Raw genomic sequence first — 25,088 nt, forward strand, 5'->3', positions numbered from 1 at the left:
TGTTTGCGCTTTACATTCTCGTGACGGCCTGAAGATGTTGTTGCAGCGCGTCTGTCCTCGCATGTCGCCTCAGTCCAGACATACAAAAAAAGGGGCCTGCTCCCTTCAATTGAGCGACTATAAAGCAGGCCAGAGGCATTCATTCGGTGATTGGGCCATTCCCGCATCAGCTCTTCGATTTACACGGAGGGAAGTCATGCTTGCGGTGAGTAACATGTTACTGTCGTGTTGGTAACTTGTTCATAAGCGCGGTCAGACCACAACAAAAGCTCGCAGCGCTGGAATGAGTGACACTTGTGAAACGTTATATTGTCTCTTCAGGTTTGCGCTGTATGTTGTCCGTATGAGTGACGAGTAGGTCAACATCTGGCTGAGCAGCCGTGGGTCATCTTTGTCGACGCACAAGAGGCACCTCAGGATAAGTGCTGTGGTATTTTTACAGTGCACTCCAGGCAGCATTTACATAAAGGCAACTGCGAGCGTTTAGTGAAACCACTGTAATTGCAAAATAAACATAGAACCACCACTTCTACAACCACTACTACTACTACTACTTGCACAGCTGTAAACACAATTGACATTTTGCTGTACAGAAAACAAATCTTGAACCTAGCACACGCTCAGTAGTCAGTCTTGTTGTTAGAATGATGTTGCTTTGCTGTTTAAATTGCACAAAGGCTATAAACACCAGAAGAAACGAAGCATTATAAAGCATCCGGCAGATACAAGCCATAGATAAGAGAGATGTAAGAAGAAAAAAATTTAAATAAATTGGGTTGTGTAGGCTACGTTTTGATGAACCTTCACTGAATCTATAACGAGCAAGAATGATTATGTGGAGGAAGTCTTGGGTAGAAAAGAAATGTTTGGAAAATACATGTTTAGAGCAATAAATCATAAAGAAAGCTAGCGAAAGTGATAGATGTTAACGCTTGTGGATATAAACCTGATATAGGAGTGACGGGATATTCATTTTCTGAATGTATTTCAATTTAATATTAACAACTGCAGTATGCTTTACCTAGACCTGATCCTAGTAAATCTTTGCTGGGACCGTCTTCTCTAAATATGGGCAGGTGGAGAGCTGAATTTAGGGTGCTCACCTTTGCCCCTGTCTGAGAGACTGAAGGATCCCAGACAGACTGATCTCTTTGGGATTACTACACATAAACAGGCCGCGACCTGAGGGAGCGCAGCTTTCACTAAAGGATTGGCTAAATCAAAGCTAAAGTCGAGGAGTCATATACTTTATGTCAACTTAAAACAACTTGTCATCCGGTAATAGCTGGAGAATAGCAAAGAATAATGTTTTGCTATAGATATAGTTGAATTATGAATGAAAAGAGAATAAAAAGTGTCATTATGGAATTCATGATAGGTTGTGTTCAGGTGACATCACAACTTGTTTACAGAACGTGGTGCCATTATTCAGCCCCAAAGACATGCTTGTCGTCAGTTCAAATTATGAAAAGCAAATCGGATCCCTACTAAATAATGATGAGGAACAGTGCGTGTAGATCATGAGTCTGTAAATCTAGAGTTTACAGACTGAGTTGTGTAGGCTCCTGCCCTCCATCTGAAATGATGAATTAACCAGATTCTAGAGCATGAATTTGAAATAGGACTGTGAGCTTTTAGTCGTTTAGTTTACGGTGTCATAGTTACAAAACAAAGATTGGGATTGAAAGCCTTTATATGAACATCAGCAGCAGTGAAAAGACATGAAATGGGAAAGGTGGACTCATGGGTAAATCTACCTTTTTCTATCTATATGACAAGGTTTACTAGTACTTTTCTTTCTAAAGTGTATGTTTCGATTACTCCAGGTGGGCTTGTAGTCTTGTGAGTGCAGTTGGACCAGACAGAGATACTGAATATAGAGTACTTTGGACTTTGACACCACGTCACGCTGTTTTTCTGTCAACTATCGATCGAGGGGATGTCTTTAGTCAACCAAGAATGTCTTCAGCCCATTCTAGCCCGTATTTGAAAGATATTTTCAATGTATTGTCAAAATGTAACCCGTAGGGGACAAATACATCAAGTATTATAAGTAATGTTTTGTGTTGCCCAGTGGTTGACTGGTTAAGGTGGCAGCACATATGCCAGGCTCCGTGTGTCGTGAGTTTGAATCCTGGCTTTGACTTGACTTCATGTCCTCTTTTCTCTCTCATCTCCATTTCACACTGAGCTGTCCCGTCTAACAAAGTCTACGGGCTAAAAAATCCTTTTAAAAAAATAAAAAAATCAATTGTCAATGAACAAAATTCACAAACATAGGAACTTGCTTCGGTGATTCAAGGCAACTTAAAACAATGGCCAACAATAAAAACAACATATATAAAATCATTTACATATCAAATCAAAAAGGGCATTCATTAAAGAAAAGCAATTTAAATCTACCCTAGTTTATAAAATGCAAGTAGAATATTGCATTGTCAGTCTGGTCGGTTTAATATGTTCGTTAATTCATTCTCTAATGCTAAATTCTCCTGCTAATATCAGACAAATTTGACTTTATAAACAACTGTAATCTGGCACGATTGTTCCATAACTTTTGTAGCAATTTTAATTTGTGTTGGGGCTGGTAACCCAACAGTAACTGTAAACAAGGAAAGGAAGACAAGACAGATTAATATAATTTACTCGCGAGGAGAACGGTCAAGGATAAACGACTATCGACGATCCCTGCTCATTCTGAGCTCCTTTGGCCGTTCTCACCGCATTTATTCAACTTTTTCACGCCCATAGTTACATAAAACAAAGTTGCCCGAGCCTGAGGGGAGGGGGGATAAATGCCAAGGCAATCAGAAAAATAATGAGCACTTGTGTGTGAGAAAGTAAAAGGGAGTGGAACTGAATCTCCTCCACACTCGCTACAGATGTCCACAGGCAGATAAAGAGCCTGCTGGCCTTGACCACTCCTGCAGACATTCTCAAAAACACAGCATTAATTCAGGACACAATATAATAAGAGTAAAATAATAGGAGATAATTATATACATTTTTCTAACAATTTGCCAACTTAAATGTTCTGAATATTGACCAAAGTATATATTTTCTTCATATTTTAGTCAACAATATCTTTCTGCTATTACTGTTGTGATCAGAGCAAACAAACATGTTCAGCTCTTTGCAGAATGTTGTTGAACTGAGCTTCATATGTGCGTTTAGCAGCAGTGATTGCGCTGTCATACTCCAGCTCGTGGCTGTGAAACTGCTGTGCTTGTGCCTCTCTCATCCACTGTTTATTCTCAAATCCAGGCAGTGACTGATTATTTTGAGCAAGCACTTTGTTGTCTCAAGAGGCAGGAAAGCAAACGCTTTAGCACTTTCACTGAATGTACACAGCACGGTGCATATTCGGTGCACGTCATTGCTCAGGGTTTATGATTGATTTATGGGATTTCTATAGATACTGTGCATTTTTCTTTGCACTTGCCTTAAGTGATTTTGCTAAGAGTTGTTGTTTGTTTTGCTTTTTAATCAAACTACAGACAGTAAAAAAATAACTCTAGGTAACTCTAGGTTGATTTCATGTGACATTACAGCATTAACTGTCCATAAATTAATAATAATTAGAGCAGGCCACTGGGGAGGGTAAATGGGAAGAGTGAAGCGCTGACTGAATGGGACAATGTTTGTTCGTACATGTCTGTAACTGTCTGAATGTTTAAAGGAGCTGTACCTTTTTTTCATGATGTAAAAGTTTTTGCTACAGTACAGATATGTTGTAACCTATTCAGGTGTCAAGTAGTTCACTTTGTGCTTTTTGCATCAAATTAAAGAGTGTTTCATTCTCCATATAGCAGGAAGTGGGCTGTTAGCATGCTAGTTGTGGATAGCTTTAGTACATAACTTACCTAATGCATCACAAGCGTCCTAATTATTCACTGTGATGAGTTTATAAACTCTTTTCACAACTTACAGAGGCCAAAATGAGTTTTGCCATCAGGGTAAATCTGCTTTACCCTTGGACACTTGCGATGCATTAGGTAAGTGAAGGATACATGTGGACCGCTGCAGAGATTTAGAAAATTAACAAGTTCTGTTTTCATGATTTTAAACAGTTCAAATCAAGTACAGCACCTGCAAGTGTATATTTTATATATTATATATTTTTAAATAGAACTTAAAATATTTTGTTGCTCGTCCCTGTCTTTGTTATGTTTTTTTATGTGTTATATAAATAGTTGAATTATGAATAAATGACCTGGCCAGTTTGCCTTTTCACTGTCAAAATGCAGATGTTTGGACCTGGTTTATTATAATCATTGGACCCATCCACATGAAACAAAGATCAATTTATTTTCTCTTAGCTCAATTGAATTATGTTTTTTACTGTACTGTTTTAAAAAGTGGTGTCAAACATCTGCACAAAAGTTGTCGTTTGAAAAGTCGCACGATCATGGTTTTCAAGAACAATCGCCCTAAGTAAACCATCTGAAACTATGACATTAAATTCACAGTCTTGGTAATGACAGAATAACGGCCTAAATTGTGGCCTTTCAACAAAGCGACATTCAATCTAGCTTGTTGACAGTGATTTTTTGTTGAGAGCCATTTATGAATAATCTGAAAATTATGACTCCAAGATAACAGCCTGTACCACAAATATTATGCTTAAAAGGTTGCAATTGTAACCCACACTGGAGCTGCTCCCAAAAAGTGTTCACAAATGTATTCTCAAAAGCTTCTCCATTTCCAAATGATACCAAAACAGAGAAAAAGGGGATGATTATACGGCCAACTCAAATGCAAGAGAATGCCAGCGTAAAGCACTGCCATCTGTTTGATTCATGACCCAAAGGCTGAGATCACTGTTTATACTGAAAATTATATTTGAATAATGTCGTGATTAATTAAGTTTAACAAAAAGAAGATCTTTGAAAGTTGCAGAGTAAAACCTGGAGCTAAAATGTTTTTTCCCTTAACATTTGCCTATTAACATTGATAGTGGGCTGAGTTACAGGCCATTTGATGTATATTCTAATAGAGCTGCGAATATTGCAATCAAAATTACAAATTCATTTTGAAATGGTGCAATTATCAAAACGTAAATACTGCACTTATTTAGATAATAAAATGTCCACTGCAAAAAAAAACTAAATATTTGGAAAAATCTTAAAATACCTGTAGTTTCAAACTTTCATGTTCCCTGAAATGCTGAAATGCATTGGATTTTTGTAATTGTTCAACCATGTGCACTCTGACCAAGAAATACGCCTTTCAAACTTGTTTCAAACTAATTGCAAATCTAATCTCAGTGACAACACTTAAAATGCTATTTCAATTTTCTCCCAAAATTGTGCAGCCCTAGATCTAAATCATTTATCTTGTAATTTTTGATTCGTGTTGATTGTCAATATCAGAACACTTAAAAATGTATAAGTAGCTCATCTATGTCATTATGCCCTGTCAGTTTGAACAATTGTGTACATGTAGTTATTGATTAAAGCGAGGGACGTCCCGATCAGGTTTTTTGGCCCTGGTCCGATTCCGAGTCATTTGAGTATTTGCCGATACCGACTCGAGTCCCGATCCAATACTTTTCTAACACATAAAACAAATGCACAAATGCAACATAAACAGGTTGTCCCCAGTTTTTATTTTATTTTTTAACACTTTAACAGTGCACCTTTCTTTCAGGTAGCTTGAATGAGAAATAATAGTGCAAAATTTGAATTAAATAAAAATAGCAGCTCAACTTAAAATACCCAGCAGGCAAGTAAACAAATAAGCAAAGTATGTATTAAATTAAAGTGCAACAGTGTCATAAAGTATGGCCATTAATGTTCTTTTCAGAACTGCACTCTTAATTCTCTTCTTGCTTAAATAATAAAATGTACGTTTTTCTTGATGAAATCCGTCTGAAGGTCTTTGAGTCGAGAGTAAGCCAGGGGCGACCTAGAATCTTCCTCGTGGTATCCACGGTGTCTATCACGCTGCGTTGGGAAAGCAAGTCCTCATGTACACAAAGTTGACAAGAATGCACAGCCCACACTCCGCACCCCCGTCGCGCAAAATTACATCAACCCGTTGCTTGTCGATGCCCCAGTTATTGAGCATTTTTTTCTTATTCCCTGCAGGTTTGCGCGGCGTAAAACAAAACTAAAGTTTACTGCCGTAAACTGTGGGCTTTACGTTGTGATCCATTCATGCGTTATACGGAGAGACTCCTACTGGGGTATTCCAGTCTAATAATAAGCTTGAATAGCGCTGATCAAACTAATAAGAGTCAAATGTATATCCGATCACTGATCGGATGCAACATCCGATTTCGATCGAGTCTGAAACCACGTGATCGGGCCCGATTTCCGATCACGTGATCAGATCGGGACATCCCTAACTGAAGCTTCAAAGTGAAAATCATATTTTGCGTTTTCTCCTCTCTTTGAACTTACCCTGCTCATGTTTCAAGCTGTCCAGCTCTGGTGACAGTGACAGCAGCCTTCCTGTAGTATTAAAGTACGAGAGGAGCTCAGATTGCATACCGTGCAGTGCATTGGTGCCAGCTTAGGTGCAGCGAATTCTTACCGTTGGATAAAAATTATCGCCGGATGCTGGAGCCTTTCCCCTGTAATAGTGATTAGTTATCACGTAAGCACGTGGTCTTGCAAGTGCGCAATCAAAACTGGGGACCGTAACAGCGCTGCAGAGCTCTGGTCCTAATCTGAGCCATCCACCGTAAGAACATTGTAAGAACATTGCTCCATCTCAGCAGCTGGAGCTGTAGCACGTTATGTGAGCCCGGGTGAGGCTACGTTTACACTCCATCACTTTAAAATTGTAACTAAAGCAAGATTAAACCAAAAGCTAAACCTGGACTAGACCAGGACTAAACTACGTCTAGAATAGGACCAAATCAAGTCCACATCCTGACTAAAATAGGCTCAATTTCGGACCAAAGAACAACAAGTGTAAACACACCCTAAACCATTTGTTAATGTCACTGTAAGCCACCTGCAGGCTGCAACTTTTGCACACAGGCTTTTTTGTTATTAATCCAAAGGTGGGCCGTATACAGTGGAGGTTTTTGGGATGGACGAGACTTCGGGAATATGCACTGTGCAACACAACGCACCTTCAGTCACGCTTCAACAGCCCCGTCATGCAGCCTTTCCTCTGTCTATAGTCGGTACAGCGCCCCCGGCTCATGTGTGCCCATTGACTGTAGCTTAAAGTCTATATTATGGGCCCAGTCCCAGCTCCTCATCATCGGGTGAATCCAAAGCAGAGAGAGCGAGCTGTGAATGTGCCTCAATGCTTGTGCGTAAAGCTGGAGGCTCTCTACCCAGGGAGTAATTCAACCAAGAAGTGCCACTGGCCGTGTACAATGGTGTACACTATGATTTAAACAATGTCCCCTTACGCATAAGAGTATTTGCCTGAGCATACAACATTCTACATTGTCTATAGATATCATCATCATCATCTTCTGCAGTAATAACATTGCCTTCCTTGTTCTGTAAAGCACTTTGAATGACTTAAATGTGTGTATAATTGTGCTCTACATTTGCCTTGCCTAACCAGTGTTGTGGGAGGATGGAGGCAGTCTTCCTGTAGTTTGGTCTACCGGTATAGGGTCCAAAAATGGACAACCTCCCACACAGCTTTAGAAATGTTACACAAACAGTTTTGTATTGTATTTGTATTGTTTCTTACACAATCCCATGGCCTCAATTGAAATGCAGATGTGTGAACCACAGCTGGAGTGGAGTCTGTGCCCACTCTGCCGTTTCCCCACATGGTCAGCGCCACTTTGAACAGTGCAAGAGACAAGGGTTAGCGGCAGCATACGCCGTGTTTCCATTTGTCAAAGGGTACTCATCTTTGTTTGTGTTGTTGCAAACACAGAGGTGTGTCCACACTCGCTGGACAATGGAGCAATTCACGTAACATATAAAACAATAGCACCTATTTGTTTTGTAGATGAAAAGAACAATGTGATATTTACAAGTGAAAAAATAAATAAATACATGTTTAATCATTGATAGTTCAATCAACCTTGACTCATCCTGGCATTGGTCCTTGGGCAAGACACTTCAACTTCCTGTTGATGAAAGTGTAACAGTTCTGCTCAATCTGATGGCAACTGTGGTTTTGGCATAGGGTTTTAGTTAATAGGGTTTACAAACCAAAAAACACAAAACTGAGTGGTTTATACAGTTTCATTACATAACATATATGCTGGACAATTTATCCAAGTTATTTAAATGTTCCGTGTTTTCTGTTTTGTTTAAAAAAATAAAACTTTTGAGTCAAATCTGTTCCTTAACTTAAGGTGCTTAAAGTGCCTATAGAACAGCGCTACATCACTGTGATCATTCAGCATATTTCAATATGGAATAACTTCAAGGTGCATTTTCTGGCTGCTGCTCTGTGCTAGTCTCCATAGAGATGTTATTGCCTTGCCTCAAATGTTCTGTAGAATGGCTTCAATGTATTTATTTCAATGGAGCCATCAGGCCAAAACAGATGTTTTTCAAGGTGTTAAGTCATAAGAACACCTTTATCTGAATCAATACAAGATGGGCAAGTTTCCTCTTTATCTAACTATAAGTATATCCACATTTTACGTTTTGTTCATTGTGGCTTAGTGATAGAATCGGGTCCATTGACTTCCTGTTCAAAACTGCAGAATATTTTAGAATATGCTGGGAATATACAGGGATGTGGACCGGGGGTGAAAACAGGAATTTTCTGAGCATTCGAGCCCCAGATGCAGGATAATACAGGCTTAGTCACAACCGGCATGAATCAATCAAAATACAACTGTGAGTACATGACGTGAAAAGTTTATTAGCATACGTCTCATTTAATGCTATATTGTGGAACATTCTAGGCTACGCAATAACATCTCCATGAAGACAAGCAAATGGCAGGAAGTGTGTCCAAGATGTCCCACTGTAAGAGCCCCATATTTCTGCATAAGTCCAATAGTAAAACTGACAATACAAGTTAGAATAATTCACATTTTGAGTCCACTTTAGTGAATGTTGGCCCTGAGTCCATGCAGCCATTTGTCGTAAACAGCAGCTGACTGAAACATGACCGTCCACCATCTGTAAACCACAAATTCCCCAGAAATTTGCGGCAGGCAGATAAGCGAAGTCTCAGTGACCAAATACGGACAAGATGTGTGTCCAGTGTCTGTGCAGTCCTGGTTTGTGAAGACCCTGAGCGTCCCCTGCATGGAGTGCTCTGGGTGGTCATGTTTATTGCAGAGGTGTGAATGGATGTGTTTCTAAGAGTATCCAGTTATTATGTAAGATAGGAAGGGAAACAGAGAAAAGAGCAAAGAGCGCCACAACATTGGGACTTTCACTCAGTTATGCTTCTCCTTTAATACGTTTTGTACACATTTGATAATTAAGTGGAATTCAAATGCATAGAAACAAAACTCATAAACAAAAAAACCTTAACAACAGCAACAACATGATTCCTCTGGTTCTAGTGATGCTGTGCCTGCTTTCAAGTTATTGCACAGTTGCTCTATTACCAAGCAGACACCACTACCCGATATCTGTCTTACTGTTGTGGCCAATAACCAACATTTACTGTATTTTATTGCTCTTTTATATACATTTTTACTCATTAGTTGGTTCAAAAAGCCAAATCTGATGCACTGAGGACAAACTGGGAAAGCGACGTGCTCAAAGAGACTAAGGCAGCTTAGAAAGATATTGGGGCCATTTATCAGTTAAGTATTGAACTGATAACATTATCAGTGAAACCCTTCAAATATCACCAGTAGTGGAACTAATATAGCACTTATTCTTACTTACAACTACTGTGAGAGCTGGCTGTTCAACTTGAGTTCTATACGTTCACCAATTATATAACTCTTTCATGTAAAAACAAACAACTATAGCTACAACCCGCTGCACCATGAAGGTAGAACATTTGACAAAACATGTTAAGACTATGTCCTTAGTACATTTTGTAAATGTAAAGCCATGTTTTCGTTAGATCAAAACACTTTTTTTTTCTTTTAAAATCAATCAATATGTCGCCAAAAGGGGCGTACCAAGGACGGAGAGAGATCTGGTGATGTGATTACAGAGATTTCCAGCAAAAGCAATGAGCCAAGTGCTCATACTCATGGTGAATGATCTGTGCAAAAACAACAGACTTTCAAAGGACTTTCAATTATGTTGTAGTAATGGCACTGCTCATCAGCCACTGCAATTCACAAACTGTAGAGAAACCTTGTACCCAACTCCTGGAAAATATTTCATTAAAAAATTATAATAATAAAATAAAATGTTGTAATTATATTGATGAGAAATTAATTGATCTACAAAAGAAATACACTGGTACTCCTGATTGTGTTAGTGTATTTAGTTCATTGATTTGTATTTTTTAGTTAATTTCTCTTTTGAAAGAGTTTTGGGCAAAGAAATACTGGGAGTATACAATTAAAACTATTAAAAATGACTTTTAAGAAGACAGAAACGTTTAGTGTAATTTTCCTAAAAAGGATATAAAGGCCTATTTCTGCACTTTGGTGGTTCATTTTAATGTCCTTTCAGCTTTTGTGCTTTATCCTCTTTAACCTCATTTACATTTACATGCACATTCTAGCACATTTTAGAACATTTTAGAACATTCCATATCATCATCGTGGTATTGCAAAAAATATCAATATATTTATACTTGTCAATATCGGCGAACCCTAGTTGGTTGTACTAAGTAATATACTTTGTGAAATATCTGATGACAATATGAGCTTTTAAATGACAGGCGGTTGATGTATGTGTGACATGTTTATGTGGACACAGGAGATAACGTCTGACACAGCGGCGTGTTGCAGCGGCTCTGAACTCCTCCTCACCTCGGTGCACACACCCCGGGCTCTGCAGCAGCGTTAAAGGCCCAAAGGCATAAGAGCAGTCAGCTTATAGAGCCCTGTCCAAGTCCCTTAATAGTCACAACATGAGGCAGCAAATGTAATATACTCATCTGAATATCATCTTTAAAGAAGGCTTATAATGCTTTTGTCGGCTATAACTAGAACTGGTAAAAAGAGATTAACTAACTGACAAAAGACAATTGCGAAAACAGACCCTTATTAATCACACTTAACTGCTATAATTTTCTTAATTGTGATGAACCAAATTGATCAGTTTTAGCCTCGTGTCTTCAATGATAAAGCTGTTCATAATAATCTAGACAATATACAGTAGATTGACAGAAGTCTCTTGATTTTGCTCGAGTCTGCGTTCTCTCTTGTCCAATCATCGCTCTGCTGTGTAGCGCCTCAGGCAAAAGTGTACTCAACAGCTAGTCCACTTCAAACAGGCTGGTTTAGTTTACTTAAGACCCGATATGCCCCAAAGCAAAGCAATGGAAAAACAAGGCTAAGACAGTTTGCTCAATGTCTCAACCCACTCTTCAGCCCTCTTTCATGCTTTCCTCTGTCTGTCCAAGCTATACTGGGCTGGCCAATACAAATAAATATTCAAAATTCTATGTTGTCACTAATTTAAAAGAATATCCAAATGAAACACAAATTAAATTTTAATTTAATTTCAACCCACTACAGGTTTCTTATCAACCGCTTTAGTTTTTCAGGTTAATACGTTTCAGCTTTGTCTAGCATTTAAACTGAGTTTACCGCATATGTGCATGTTTTATGCTTTCTTATATACATACATAAGTACAGTATATATGAGTTTACATCAAAATAGAAAATAATGTAATGTAATAATGCAGAAAACTCAACTGCTGAGGAATTATTTGAATATGGAACATAATGTTTTAGCATTTTCCAGATAGCATTGTTCTTCTGCTCTCCATCCATCTCTGTAAATTAGACTTTATAATTGTATCTGAGGAACAGAATAATCCAATGGAAGATTCTCTCTGAAATACAAAGCAAATGTTATGGTACTTGAACAGCTCAAGGCCGTGTCTGAAAATGTACAGTTATTGCTTTAGCTACGTGGTAACAACGAAAACAATACACTATTCTATTTCTACGTAGTCTAAAAAGTATGTATGTATGTATTTATATATTATTCTTTTTACTCTTAAGAGTGTTTATAAGAACTTTAAGAACTTTTTTATAAGTTATCTGTTCTTTGTTGTTTACTTCTGTACCTACTTTGTGTTGCAACACTCTCCATTGTGGGACAAATAAAGTCTTATCTTAAGTATATTTCTTCTGTAATTTGGTCATGGTTTTATCTAAATCTGACGTGGCATCAAACAAAAGCACAATAACCCTATTAAAAGCTGCCGGCCACAAAGGGCTTAAACAACATGTTTTGGATGCTGAGATTGATCTGTTCACAGTGGAAAACCTGAGTGCTGAGCATGGTAGTCGCTCATAACACCACAATATACAGCCCTAATTAGTCTTGCACCTCTATGTCCATTAGTTCTGCTTCAGCTCACACCAAATGACCAGCGTGGATCCTGTTGTTCTGAATCAGACACAACGGAATGACAAATCTGAGAAAAATAAAGACAAGTGCAATATCTCGAGGAGGTTGCGCTTGAAAAAAATGACGCATTAGTGCTACTGTACAAGTGGATGATGGTGTTCAACGTCACAACCAGCTCCATCAAAAGACGTTAATGCATTAGGGACAGAGAAAACTGTAGAACACAATAGAAGCCCCGTTGTAAAAGTGTCTTAGTTCCTATAGTTGTAGTAGTAGTAATGGTAGTAGTTGTAGCTCGACACTCAAGTACTTCTCAGAGCACATTTTGAATTAATCAGCCCTGTCTAAATGTAGGTCAGGGGCCCAGTCTTCAAACTGCTGTCTCCTCACTTTAACCCAGTGTCTATTTCGTCACCCTGCCCGTTGCCCCATATAGTGGCTTGGTTAATCAGTACTCGTGCTTGGTCCTAAGTTGCATGAAAACGCATGTTAGCGATCAGTGTGAGAACATTAGCCCATATGTGTGGTGTCAGGGTCAGCACGATAAAATGGGATTCCCCTTTGGAAAACCACCTGTATGCCACTTACACGTGCCCAGTGCCCACCCACATGTACATTACACCACACTCTCACTCAACACACTGCGGTGGGACTGGCACCCGCTCATGTTTGGCCTCATTATCAGCTGTTTGCTCTGCTGCAGTTTTTGTTTAATTTGTGAATTTTAAAGAATAGCTTGTACTTATCGGGGTTGCCAAGTTTCCTTCTGAGGCATAAATTATCCACGGATTTTTTGTCAGGGCACTTTAATTGGTGTGTGTTCAACAGCATGTTTATAGGGCCTACTGTTGGCCATTATATATGTGTGAGAAATAGTTCATTGGATTGAAGATGGATTCATTCTTTAGAAAATGCAACTGATATACTTCCTACTGACTAATAATGTAGAATAATTTTGGATTTAAAAGTTCCTTAATGCAAACATTTCTTCTTCCAGTAAATATTTCTTGTCTACTTTTTGCTGTGCGTCTTGTAAAAAGCAAACAATCTATGTTTGGAGCGAGGGGAGAGTTTATGTATTATTTGAATCAATTGTATAAGAGGCCAGCCACTTTGATATTCCATTTTCACGTCAGCATATGGTCCTAAAATTCAATTCAGTGTATTTTTGAACACCCCAAAATCTCAGTGCTTCAAGGCTTATACAATATTTACCCCAAACTCCCTTCTACCTCTCGCACAGATAAATTAAATATTGTGAAGATGCGCGGATCACATGGAAATGGTAGAACGTGTTGGATTGTCTGTCGGTTAGAGTGACCTTAGCTGCAGTGGTGCTGATCCGCCAGGCGCCCAGGGTAATCAGTCAGTCTGTGCGGAGCCTAGCGCTAACTGCATCCTGTGGTCATTACATTGAACAGCCCATTAAGAAAGCAGGCTCTTTGGTTTAGATGGTATCTCCAGGCCCACTTCCAGGACAGAACCGGGTGGAACGCTACTTTGTGTTGAGACAAGACCCAAAGGCTGTTTATCCACAAATAATGTTGACATTTTTGGGCTAAATTGTGTGTAATTTATTAATGAGGTCAAGACAAAATAAAGCAGAATGTAAAAGCGGCACAAATGTGAAGCAGGATCAATAATTAGAACCCTTTAGTTACTTTATTGCAAATAAGGCTGCATGTCATTTAGTCAATTAATAGGTTGAATATGTTTTAGTTGACTAATTGTTTCATTTAGATTGTAAGAATTTGGGACAACAGCCAGGAGAAGGCACAGAGTGATTTGGTTATGAATCGTGAGTTTATTCTGCGTTTTCTCTAATAAATACACTTTTTCCTTGTACTGTTTCTGTACTGTTTGTATTGAATCAACACCCACACAGACCACATCGCCAATTATGACACATTGATGACTGTATCTGTGGAAGGCATTATTAAAGGTGTATCAAGGCCCAAAGCGATCCTTCCAGCCACATAGTTTGGATGAGTTTGGATCATAAACAATTGTCACCGATCTGAGCAAGTTTTGGCAGTATCTTACAGTTTCCATAATTCCTTGATGGAGGTTTATGCTGTTCATATTCTTTTTTAATGCAATTTGCTTAACCCCCTTGACAACTTTTTAAACTGCTATTTCAGAAAGTCTGCAACTGCAATATACATCTGTTCAAAATAATATGGAACATAAGTCGATTTGAATAGACAAGCGCGCACAAAGCATCATGGGAACAGGAACGGAATGGAATTTGAAACGTTTTAGCCAAAAATGTTTCCATGGTCAAGGTGTTTTTTGCAGAAACGTTTCAGATTTCGTTCCGTTCTCCATCTTCAGCCTCAGACGAGTCTCCTGGTGGCAGCGGTCGATAACACACAGGTAGGTGACCCATTCAAGTCAACCAAACCCCAACAGATCCTGGATTATTGTGGCCAGTGTTCAGCAGGGAGCTTTTATATGTCATAGGTTTTATAACTAGGGATGTCGAAAATATTCAGTTAACCAATAACCCTGATTATTCAGTCACAATATATATGTAAAACTAGAAAATAATAACTGTGACAATTTTGAAAGCATAATTAAATCAGAATCAGTACTATTTTCTTTCTGGTTGTTTATGACTTTCCTGCTCCCGACATTAACATCCTGGTAGAGCGGTCAGATCCACTGACCCACTGGTTGGCGGTGCGATTGCAGCTGCCTCAGGTGAATACTGCTGTTGTGTCATTGGGCAAGACACTTAACCCGCCTCGCTCCCAGTGTCTGCGTACACTGGTGTGTGAATGGGGGAGTGGTTCTTTGATGTAAAGCACTTTGAGTGTCTTGAAGGTAGAAAAGTGCTATATAAATGTGACCTTTTTTTTTCCAACTTCATAAAATTTGACATACTAAAACTGGTCACAGATGAGTGGTGATTTATTAGACAAACTGAATGAAGGATTTTACTGTTTGTTTGTGGTGTCAATAATTGTGAATGATTGTTAAATTGTGATGTTTCGTCTCACAATAATCATAAAATGTTATATTATAACGTCCCTAATTATAACAATACCTATATCAATCACACATGACAATCACCTATATCTATCACATTACTCTTATACATGAAATCCTTGTGTGGTATTTTTTACCAAGCCAGTAATATATAATTGTTGTAGCGGTCTATACTTTGTGGTTTGCACACTGTTAAAATTGGAGCATGATTCATTGCTATCTCTCCTAACTCAAGTCTTATATAGAAACATTGTTTGGCTGTTTAACCATTGTTACATCCTCAACTCTTTTTATTGCCAAAAGAACACCCTCATAAGCTTCCTCTAAGTCCACATGGCGACTTACAACCGTAGTGTTTACTTTGAGCTTTGAGGGATTGTCTCTCTGTGTCATTCAGGCAGCGTGGCGGGCCTCGATAAGCTCCCCTTATGAGGTGAAAATCCACTCTTCATTCCCCAGTCGCCCCCCTCCAGCAACAAGACGGGCGGCATGTCCCGGCTGTTCCTCTTTTTGGCAATGCTACTTCTCTCCTGCAGTGTCCAGGTTGGTCCCATAGACACATTACATAACATTCATACACATATGATAACATACACAACTTCAGTCATTCAGCACTGTTTTACTTTTGGAGCTACAGATTGTTAGTGTTGAAGCCTATAAACACGCACAAGACAATGCATCAAACTGTCCACACAGTTGCACTTTCCCTACGCATAGGACGACATTTTGACTGATGGTGTTCTCAACATTACTTTGGCATGTTTGCAGCACAATAGAAAGACGATATAGAATAAATGATATGTTATGGGCCAATATACAATCATACTTAGCACACATTCCCACAAGTATTGTCTCTGCTAGTTTATCCCACATTAAATTGAAACGATGAAAGAAAATGACAGATTTAACGTTTCAATTTGACATTGTGACATCCCGAGTCATGGTTAAGTCACGGTCAAGTCCAGGTTTAGTTCCATAGTTCCAGGTTCAGTTCCAGGTTTATTTCTATGTTTAGTTCCAGGTTTTGGTTGTGTGCTCAGGTGTGTCCCGCGGTGTCCATGGATAAGCTGCAGGAGAACTGGAAGCTGTACACAGAAGAATGTGACCGCAACAACAGCCGGGATCCTCCCAGCACCGGTGAGAAAAGAGATTCATGTCGGGATTACCATGTGGGTCCGATGGGATAGAAGAAAGCCCACTGCGCGCTGAATGAAACGTCTCGCATGGAAACCGTACAAGGATTGGGGGTTTAATTAGACATGGCGCTGTGATTTCAGTGTTTATTTTGACTATTTACCGGTAGATCATAAAATTGCATACACAACTTTTACAAGCATAAACACTACCTAGTATTTTTCCAGGCAGTCACCTAAATTGTAATCTATTTTGCAATGATTTGAAGAAACAATAGAACTGATGAATCCCAGTCGGTGAGTCAAAGCATGAAGCCATTCAAACAAACAAATTTCAAGGCATTATGCAAAATGCATCAAGAGCTTAAAAGTAAGTGCTCGTGTCCTCAGCTATTTCATTTTCAAGCGCTTTAATTTCTTTGTGAATGTCTATCGTTATTTGCACATTCCAAACCCTAATGAAAGAGCTGTTTGCTTTGATGTTGAATGTTGTTTCTTGATTTAAGTCACATAAATAAAACTTAACTAACTTCTCAAGTTAGTACAGTTTTCAAACCAGTGAACTATGAACTAAATCTCCTCTCGCCTGGAGAACTGGAAAGAGTTTAGTCCGTTACAATTAGGACGCAAATGACTGCAAGAGACAATGTGCTGTGTCAAACCCCAAAAATGCTTCAAGGAAAGAAGATGCGGTCGCACAGTATCTTCTTCTCAGCATTATTTCAAGTTAATTTCACTGTTTACAATGACTGTGGCTGAGTATTCACAACGACCAGAGGAGACGAGTGCGGTGCGGCATCAAAATTAGAGTCTTTGAATTCAAGATTACAGTTTTCCTGTGCGAAGTGGACACAAACGAGTTCCTGTTGCGGTGAATGGCAAGGACAAAAACAGCACAACATTAAAGAAGACATATGATGCTTTTGCCTGCTTTTATACCGTATTTTCCAAACTATAAGTCGCACCAGCCAAAAAATGCATAATAGAGAAGAAAAAAACATACATAAATTGCACTGGAGTATGAAATGCAGTTGCAAGTGTGAAAATAACAAATAATATCACATATAAGTAAGGGACAGAGCAGCTCGGAGTGGCTCCGTCAGACTCCCGCAGGAGTTTGGCGAGAAATTGCTTCACGCGCTCTTATCTTTTGACTTAATACCGTGTTTTACATTTAATTTAATGCTATTTTGCGTTGTCGGCGGTACTTTATACAAAAAAAAAGATAATTTATTTTATTTATATTGTAGAAATCAATAATCTAAGTGCGGCGGATCCGTAAACCAAGTAATAAAATAACTAAGGCCTAAGTATAAATATAAGTATAAGTCGCACCCCGGCCAAAACTATGAAAAAAGTTGCGATTTGTAGTCCGAAAAATATTTTAGTTATAATCTGACACATTTTGGGGATTATTTTATATTTTGGAAAAATGTCCGGCGACTTCTGGTTGAAATTAACGACACTGAATTCCATCTGCCCCTTTACAATGCATCATAGTGAAAACAAAGAACACAAAATTGTCTTTGTGAACATATTATATAGTATAGTTATAGTTTTGTTTTGTACTCAATTGTAATTATGAATACAGAAAAAGGAAAAAAGTACTGTATCAAAAACAATTTCAAATAGCATACTGGCATCTGAAAAATGGTGAAAGATACTCAGCTCAAGGCAAATGCAGAAGGAACAACGATTACTCAAACGTGTATTATTAATCACTCTAAATACAACTTTGCGTCGATCAATGAAAAGGGAAACAAGTATAAAATGATTAAAAACTCAAACTTGTTTTTGCACAATATATCCCCTTTTTAAAACCCTGTGTAATGTCTGTTTTCAGGTTTAGTTTGTAACAGGACCTTTGATGGTTACGCTTGTTGGCCCGACGGTTTCCCCAACACAACGGTCAGTGTGTCCTGTCCCTGGTATCTGCCCTGGTTTGACGAAGGTAAGAAAACTCATTCAGCTTCCCAAAGAGACCAATTTAACATAGATTGTGTCGATTTTGTTTTGTGTAGTTCAGAATGGCATGATTTACAAGCAGTGCGACGGGAACGGTCAGTGGGTCGTCAGCAAAAACACCAGCGAGTGTGACTCAAACGACCTCAGCCTGGTACGAGTTTGCGTGTGTTTGTGCAGTTTTTGAATGGCTTTCAGATTTTGTCACAGTTTTTCTATCTTGCAGCACTATTACAGCTACATTCGGATTATGTACACAGTGGGTTATTCCTTATCGTTTGTGGCTTTGGTGTTGGCGCTCGGAATCCTCATATTTTTCAGGTAAAGGCACTGTTTCCGTTGCGAGATTGTAATACTTGAAAATACAGAGACATATTTTGCATTTGCAGGAAGAACAATGCGCTATATAGATAGATAGATAGATAGATAGATTGATTGATTGATTGATTGATTGAAATTAACTAAATTTCTCTCTCAAATCTCAATTAGCAAAAGAAACAAACTGAAACATGTATTTGTTTCTGTCATCAGCCCTTACATATCCACATTTTTTCCTCAATCATACAACAACTTTGACAAACGTTATTACCATTTAATAATACAACAACTAGGTTATAAATATTATAACTGGTATTTAACTTTATTCCAACGAGTGACCTTTGTTTTCCCACATTGTATTGTGAACGCAACTATTTGTGACAAAATTAGACCGCTGTGGGCTGTATGTGTATTGTATGTTATCAATCGCAAACTTATGCTAAAGAGCTGTGTCAAAATGTATGCACATGAAGACAAGCTATGGGCCTTGGAATTTAAGATAGCTAGTAATGAGTCAGATACATTTAAACATAATACGCCTTCTATAAATGTTCTATATTTTGAAAAACATGTGAAACAATTGATGTTCTCTTAGAAAACTCCACTGTATGAGGAACAACATCCACATGAACCTGTTTGCCTCGTTCATCCTGCGAGCCCTGTCCATTCTCATCAAAGACGCTCTGGTGGACGCCAACATCGTGTCACAAGACCTCAGCAGTGACCAGGACCAGGGGTTCCCTCGGGCATCCATGCCCCCTGTGGAGATGCTGGTCAACAATGAGGTCAGTGCAGCTCCAGAGATTAAAGACTGGATACACTGTAGATGTAGATGTTTGATGAATCAGTATCACTGCACAGTCAAATATGCTATGGTCCTTGAGAACAATATATTGAAAAATGGATAAGGACATTGAGTGATTTAAAAACGAAAATAGATACTCATTTGAACAAGTAACAATACTAAAAACATCACATAAAAGGGGCACACATTTTAGCTTGGTTCAGTACTTTTTCCATAGGGGTCCTTATTTGAAATATATCTGAAATGTTATTAAACGCAAAGTTATTCAAATATTTTGCCTAGTTGTTTTTTGGACTGAAAACAACCGTGTCTTGGACATTAGTTACCACAGAGCTGCTTTTTAACTCCCCATGGCATAAATGACACATGACATTTTCTGGGACTGTGGAGCTCCATTAGGCAGGACTGTAAGCTACAAAAAATTGTGTTGAATAGTGCCAGTGACATTTGGCAAATTGTCAGAGCTGGGACTGAGGCAGGCCTCTGTCCCTGAATGCGTGCCTAACCCCTGGGCCATCCTGCAACATGTGGAGTTTTGGAGATTTACTCTGAAAATTAGGATATACTATGGTAAATCTTGCACCTATTCCCCATATAAGAGTAAGAGAACATTCTTAAAGAGCAACATTTTTGCTTAGTGTGGACAATAATCGAGGCTAGACGTGAGAAATCTATAAAAAATATATAATATTTCAATTGTTGTTTTGTTCATATGCAAAATTAGAATATCGATTTAACAAGCGGTAGAAAATGGATGGATGGATGGATGGATTTTATCATCTATTATTAAAACTATTTAAAATGATCAAAAACAGACACAGTGTGATCCCCCAGACAATATATATATCAAAAATATGTGACTTTTTTCCATTTTCCTAAGCCAAGCCAGCACATGTGCATATTGTTATCTTGGCAGCAAAATATCCCACTGAAAAATGATTGCACTCTCTGTCAAATGGTTTCCTGCATTAACACTTCAGTAGCAAAGCCGCGCAGTGTTGCAGGGTGAGGTTCAGTCACACAAGTTGAGTGTCAGAGGGTCACATCTGGCTAGAGAGACAGAGCATTTTTTCCACAATCTGGACTCAAACGCAGCTCCCTGAGGCGAAAAAGAAGCCCCCATCTGCCCCGATCCAGTGTCCAAGTTCATGTGTATCGACTCAACGCGTGCTCCTCTGTTTGCAGACCACGATTGGCTGCCGGGTCGCAGTAGTTATGATGCAGTACAGTATTATGGCCAACAGCTACTGGCTCCTGGTTGAAGGCATCTACCTCCACAACCTGCTGGTCATCACCGTGTTTACAGAGAGGAACTACTTCAAAATATACCTGTGCATCGGCTGGGGTAAGAGCTCTGGCAAATGTTTGTGGTGTAACTCAATTATTAGACATAGACATTACTCTCTGTTGTAATGAAATGGAAAACAAACGAGATAAAAGTAAAAAGCAATTACTTTCTCTTGCAGGGACGCCGCTCATTTTCCTTGTGCCATGGGTCACGGTGAAATACCTTTATGAAAATCAAGAGTAAGTTTATCCATTAAGTCATTACTTGCCATATTTTAATTGGGGGACTGAAGCCAATTTAAAAGCTTTTTTAATGTCCTTTGATAATGCTCAAAAACCTAAACCAATATGCAAGCAAAGACCAGGAAAACAACACTTTAATTTAAATTGTTGCTGTCCGATATTACCATTTACCATAATCTATACTTCTGCATACATTAATACATTATTAATAGGTTAAGAAATAAACATAAACACATTTATATGGTCACACATATTACTGTGGTTCAGTCAGTGTAGCTGAGATAAAAACAGGAAAGTCCAGCAGCATTCTGACCCGTGCTGATGTATCAATATTTCGTTAAGTTATTTACTGTATTCCTTTTTTAGATAATGATGTATTCTTCACTCTTTTATGTATGTGGAAAGGCTTTGTGAATATGCACTTTCCTGTCTCCAAAAAGCATTGTATGGTTATGTAAGACTTTAAACATGGTAGTGTTGTGCGCTCCCCTTAAGGAAGACCCAGGCTTTTACTTTGTCATGTTTTTTTGCTGTGTGTATTTCTTTAGTGCTTATAAAACAGAGCAGGTTCCTGGCTGGTCTAGACATTCACAGTGTTCCTCTTGCTTTACAGATGTTGGGGCCAAAATATAAACATGCATTTCTGGTGGATAATACGTTCCCCAATCCTCCTGGCTGTTGTGGTAAGAGTCTCTATAAGTTATATCAATTAGGACGTTTTTGACAAAAGATTTTTTAGCAAACTTTACATTCATTCATCAAACAATTTCCTCTTTGGGAATTCATTTATCATCCAAACATCATACAATATTTAAAGTGATGCATTTATTCATGACAAGAAAAGGCCACAGGCATAACATCAGGCATAATATACTTTATATTTGCGTAGAATACAAGTTGAACAAAGAAAAACAGTCTCATGTTCTTTTCACTTTTGTCTCAGTGTTGGCCTTAATTTGCTTATGTTTAATCTTCTACATTGTGGGTTTATGTGTTCAGTGTGATTCTATTTTGTTCACGCTTTGTCTGGTAATGTGCACGTAACTATGCTCCACTGCAAGTTACATTCAGGCATTGATTTATAGATGGAAAATGAACCTTTTTATTGCTATAATTCACAGTAATGTACATTTCTTTCTGAAAGTACTTCAGTAAAACCTCTCGATCACTCCTCTTCTGATACCGTCTGGTCCATATTCTTAATACAATACTCTATAAAGGTCACACTTAAGCTTGTATTTGAGTCCTATTTATCACCGCACTTATGTCCAGATCGCTTACACAGAACGCCGCGGATATTTTCCACACATTAATCTTCTGGTTAAGTGCTTTGTATCTTGCAGGAATTCCTGTCTTTGAACCGTTATGAGAAGGGCTGGTTCCCATTTCGTCCGTTTTCCTCTTTGCGCTGGTCTCAGCACTTCCACGTACACATATCTGTTTGGAATGAGCCGTTTACGTATGAACAGTACGTCCAGTTCCTACGGCGATACAATTGGCAGGAGAAGCGGGCATCCTATCGAAGTATATGCTCAAAATAGATGATTGTTTTTACATTGTGTTTTAGCAGGAGTAGGTGCCAGCGATTCTTGTTGGTAGAAGTAATTCATTATACGTTCGCCTTATTGGGGCCTTTCTCGAGGTAATAAAAGCGTTTGTGCTCCCCGCCCTTCATTGTAAACCGCATTCTTTCAAATATGAAATGTGTTACTACTTTACAAACAAACCATTTCAACACAAAACACTTGTAGCCCCTGCCGACATGAAGGCTCAGCAGCAATCACATTTCACGCTGGAAATTGCTGTCTTATTGAGGATTAAAGGTCATAAATCACAGATAATCTTCATCAGAGGGACACCTACTGTTTGGGAAAATGCCAGACGCTGAGTGTAGTATCGTTTAACCGCGCTCTATAACGTCAATTCAAAAACAATTACCGGTACGAAAGCAATAAAGTTGAATTGACTGCGAGGACTTCAAAAACATGATAATTGCTCTGTCTAACTTTTGCAGATCAATTTCCTGATATTTATTCATATAATCAAAATCCTTGTTTCAAAACTGCGAGCGCACCAGATGAGATATTCTGATTACAAATTCAGGTAAGGCTCAAAAAAACGGCTCCTCATTTTCCGTGATGTACATTTGATATACTTGATATTTGATGTGATGGCGCTTTCATGTGATTTTGTTTCAGATTGGCCAAGTCCACGCTCACCCTGATCCCGCTGCTGGGAATCCATCAGATCATTTTCATATTTGTCCCCGATGAGACCACGTCCAGCACCATCACGCTACGACTCACCAAGCTCTTTGTCGACCTGTTCTTCTCCTCTTTTCAGGTTAAAAAAACAAAAACGTTTTCTACTTGTCAGCATGAAACATCTGTCATTCCAAGCTGCCATTGCAGAAATGGCAGAAGCATCCACAAAAGTAATAATGTCTTCCTTTGCTGACCCTTTATCGCTGGAGTTTGCATCTAAGGCCTTAGTTATTTTATTACTTTGTTTACGGATCCGCCACACTTAGATTATTGATTTATACAATATAAATAAAATTAATTATTATCATTTTTTTTTAATAAAGTACCGCCGACAAAGCAAAATAGCATTAATGTAAAAAGCGGTATTAAGTCAAAAGATAAGAGCGCGTGAAGCAATTTCTCGCCAAACTCCTGCAGAAGTGAGAGCTGCTCCGAGCTGCTCTGTCCCTGTGCGCAGTCCCGGTGAGAGCATGCGCGCCCGTCTCTCTGTCTGCTGTGCGCCTTTATGTCCCAAATACACATTTTAAACCTGTTTACCACATTTTATTCAGCGCGTTTTGCTGTGACTGGGTGGGTGGGGGAGGGTGCACACTTAAGCGTCAGTTCTGTTCATCTAAAACACGCTAAATCTATTGTTACACGCTCCTGCGCGCCGCGTCCCCCCCCCCCTCCTCCCGTGGTGCGTTTTGGGCAAACCCGGAAGAAAACATCTTTTGAAATTGAAATTATATTTATATTTATATTCCGTCCACCTGTGCAATATATTTCATTTCAAAATCCGTAAACCAAGTAATAAAATAACTGCGGCCTTAATAGGATACAATGAGACCAGTCAAATTAATTTATTCTCTGCACACGTTTGATCATATTAGATTATGTTTATGTATTTCAAGCCATAAAACATCAACCAACATTGTTTTTTCCATGACCGACGGCGACCCGGTGAACTCTACAGATGTTTTGGGCCCCATTTACTCCAAACGTAGTTATTGTCTATAGCAATGATCGAGCTTTGCGGCAGATTTGCATATATTGTCCCAGTGTATATGTTCAGCCATACGTCAGTCTGTCACTAGCTGCTGGACCAACAAACACAACATCCAAGGGCAGCGAGTACTTGATCTCTCTCAGTTGTGCTTACGTTGCTCTCGGCACTAGGAGCTGTATTTGTTGCCAATTAAAAAGTGCTTCCATTTTGGCGTCAGGATGCATAAAGATTACATGCTGTCTGCGCGGCTAACTAGCTTTGACTCGCGGTGATGACACAGTGATGGCGACCTTTGGCCTTAGGGACATATGAAGAGAACCACCGACAGAGGGTTGTTTTGACGAGGAGACCGGCGGAAAGTCAAACTCATTACGCACTGCTCTGGGACTCATTTGGAGCATTAAAAGCAAATGTGCGTCACGACCAACGTTCAGTATTTAGTGTGAATGAACACCAACATTACATTACACTCACTGGCCTTTCAGTATCGAGCTTTTACAGTTTTAACTTGTACATGCAACTAAAATGCCTCAATCTTGTACTGTTGGCCCATTTTGACACCAATTCAGTTTATATCTGAAGCATATTTGAAAAGAAGCTGTTTACGAAGTGTTGCTTGTGGTGAAATATAAAAATAGGTGCATTGAAAATACGTTTTAGCTCAATAGAAAACCAACAGAACAAAATTAAGAGCAAATAAAGGAA

General features: G+C 38.9%; 1 protein-coding gene and 1 long non-coding RNA gene across 2 annotated transcripts in view; one reads left to right on the forward strand and one right to left on the reverse strand.

Moving 5' to 3' along the window:
* LOC140358394 (uncharacterized) overlaps positions 1-25,088 on the reverse strand; it is a 181,962-nt gene that overhangs the window by 99,201 nt on the left and 57,673 nt on the right. The gene's annotated exons all lie outside the window — the stretch shown is intronic.
* Positions 1-25,088, forward strand: part of gcgra (glucagon receptor a) — a 45,723-nt gene that overhangs the window by 16,876 nt on the left and 3,759 nt on the right. Inside the window, exons 2-12 of the mRNA XM_072443209.1 lie at positions 15,781-15,926; positions 16,424-16,520; positions 18,360-18,467; positions 18,538-18,632; positions 18,705-18,799; positions 19,392-19,581; positions 20,787-20,946; positions 21,068-21,128; positions 21,745-21,814; positions 23,146-23,234; positions 23,330-23,474. Coding sequence (XP_072299310.1) covers positions 15,873-15,926; positions 16,424-16,520; positions 18,360-18,467; positions 18,538-18,632; positions 18,705-18,799; positions 19,392-19,581; positions 20,787-20,946; positions 21,068-21,128; positions 21,745-21,814; positions 23,146-23,234; positions 23,330-23,474 — 1,164 coding nt within the window. The 5' untranslated portion in view covers positions 15,781-15,872. The remainder of the gene's footprint in view (positions 1-15,780; positions 15,927-16,423; positions 16,521-18,359; positions 18,468-18,537; positions 18,633-18,704; positions 18,800-19,391; positions 19,582-20,786; positions 20,947-21,067; positions 21,129-21,744; positions 21,815-23,145; positions 23,235-23,329; positions 23,475-25,088) is intronic.

The sequence above is a fragment of the Eucyclogobius newberryi genome, unplaced genomic scaffold, assembly GCF_026437365.1.
Source record: "Eucyclogobius newberryi isolate DKJ021-1_F unplaced genomic scaffold, fEucNew1.0.hap1 SCAF_13, whole genome shotgun sequence".
Taxonomy (NCBI): domain Eukaryota; kingdom Metazoa; phylum Chordata; class Actinopteri; order Gobiiformes; family Gobiidae; genus Eucyclogobius; species Eucyclogobius newberryi.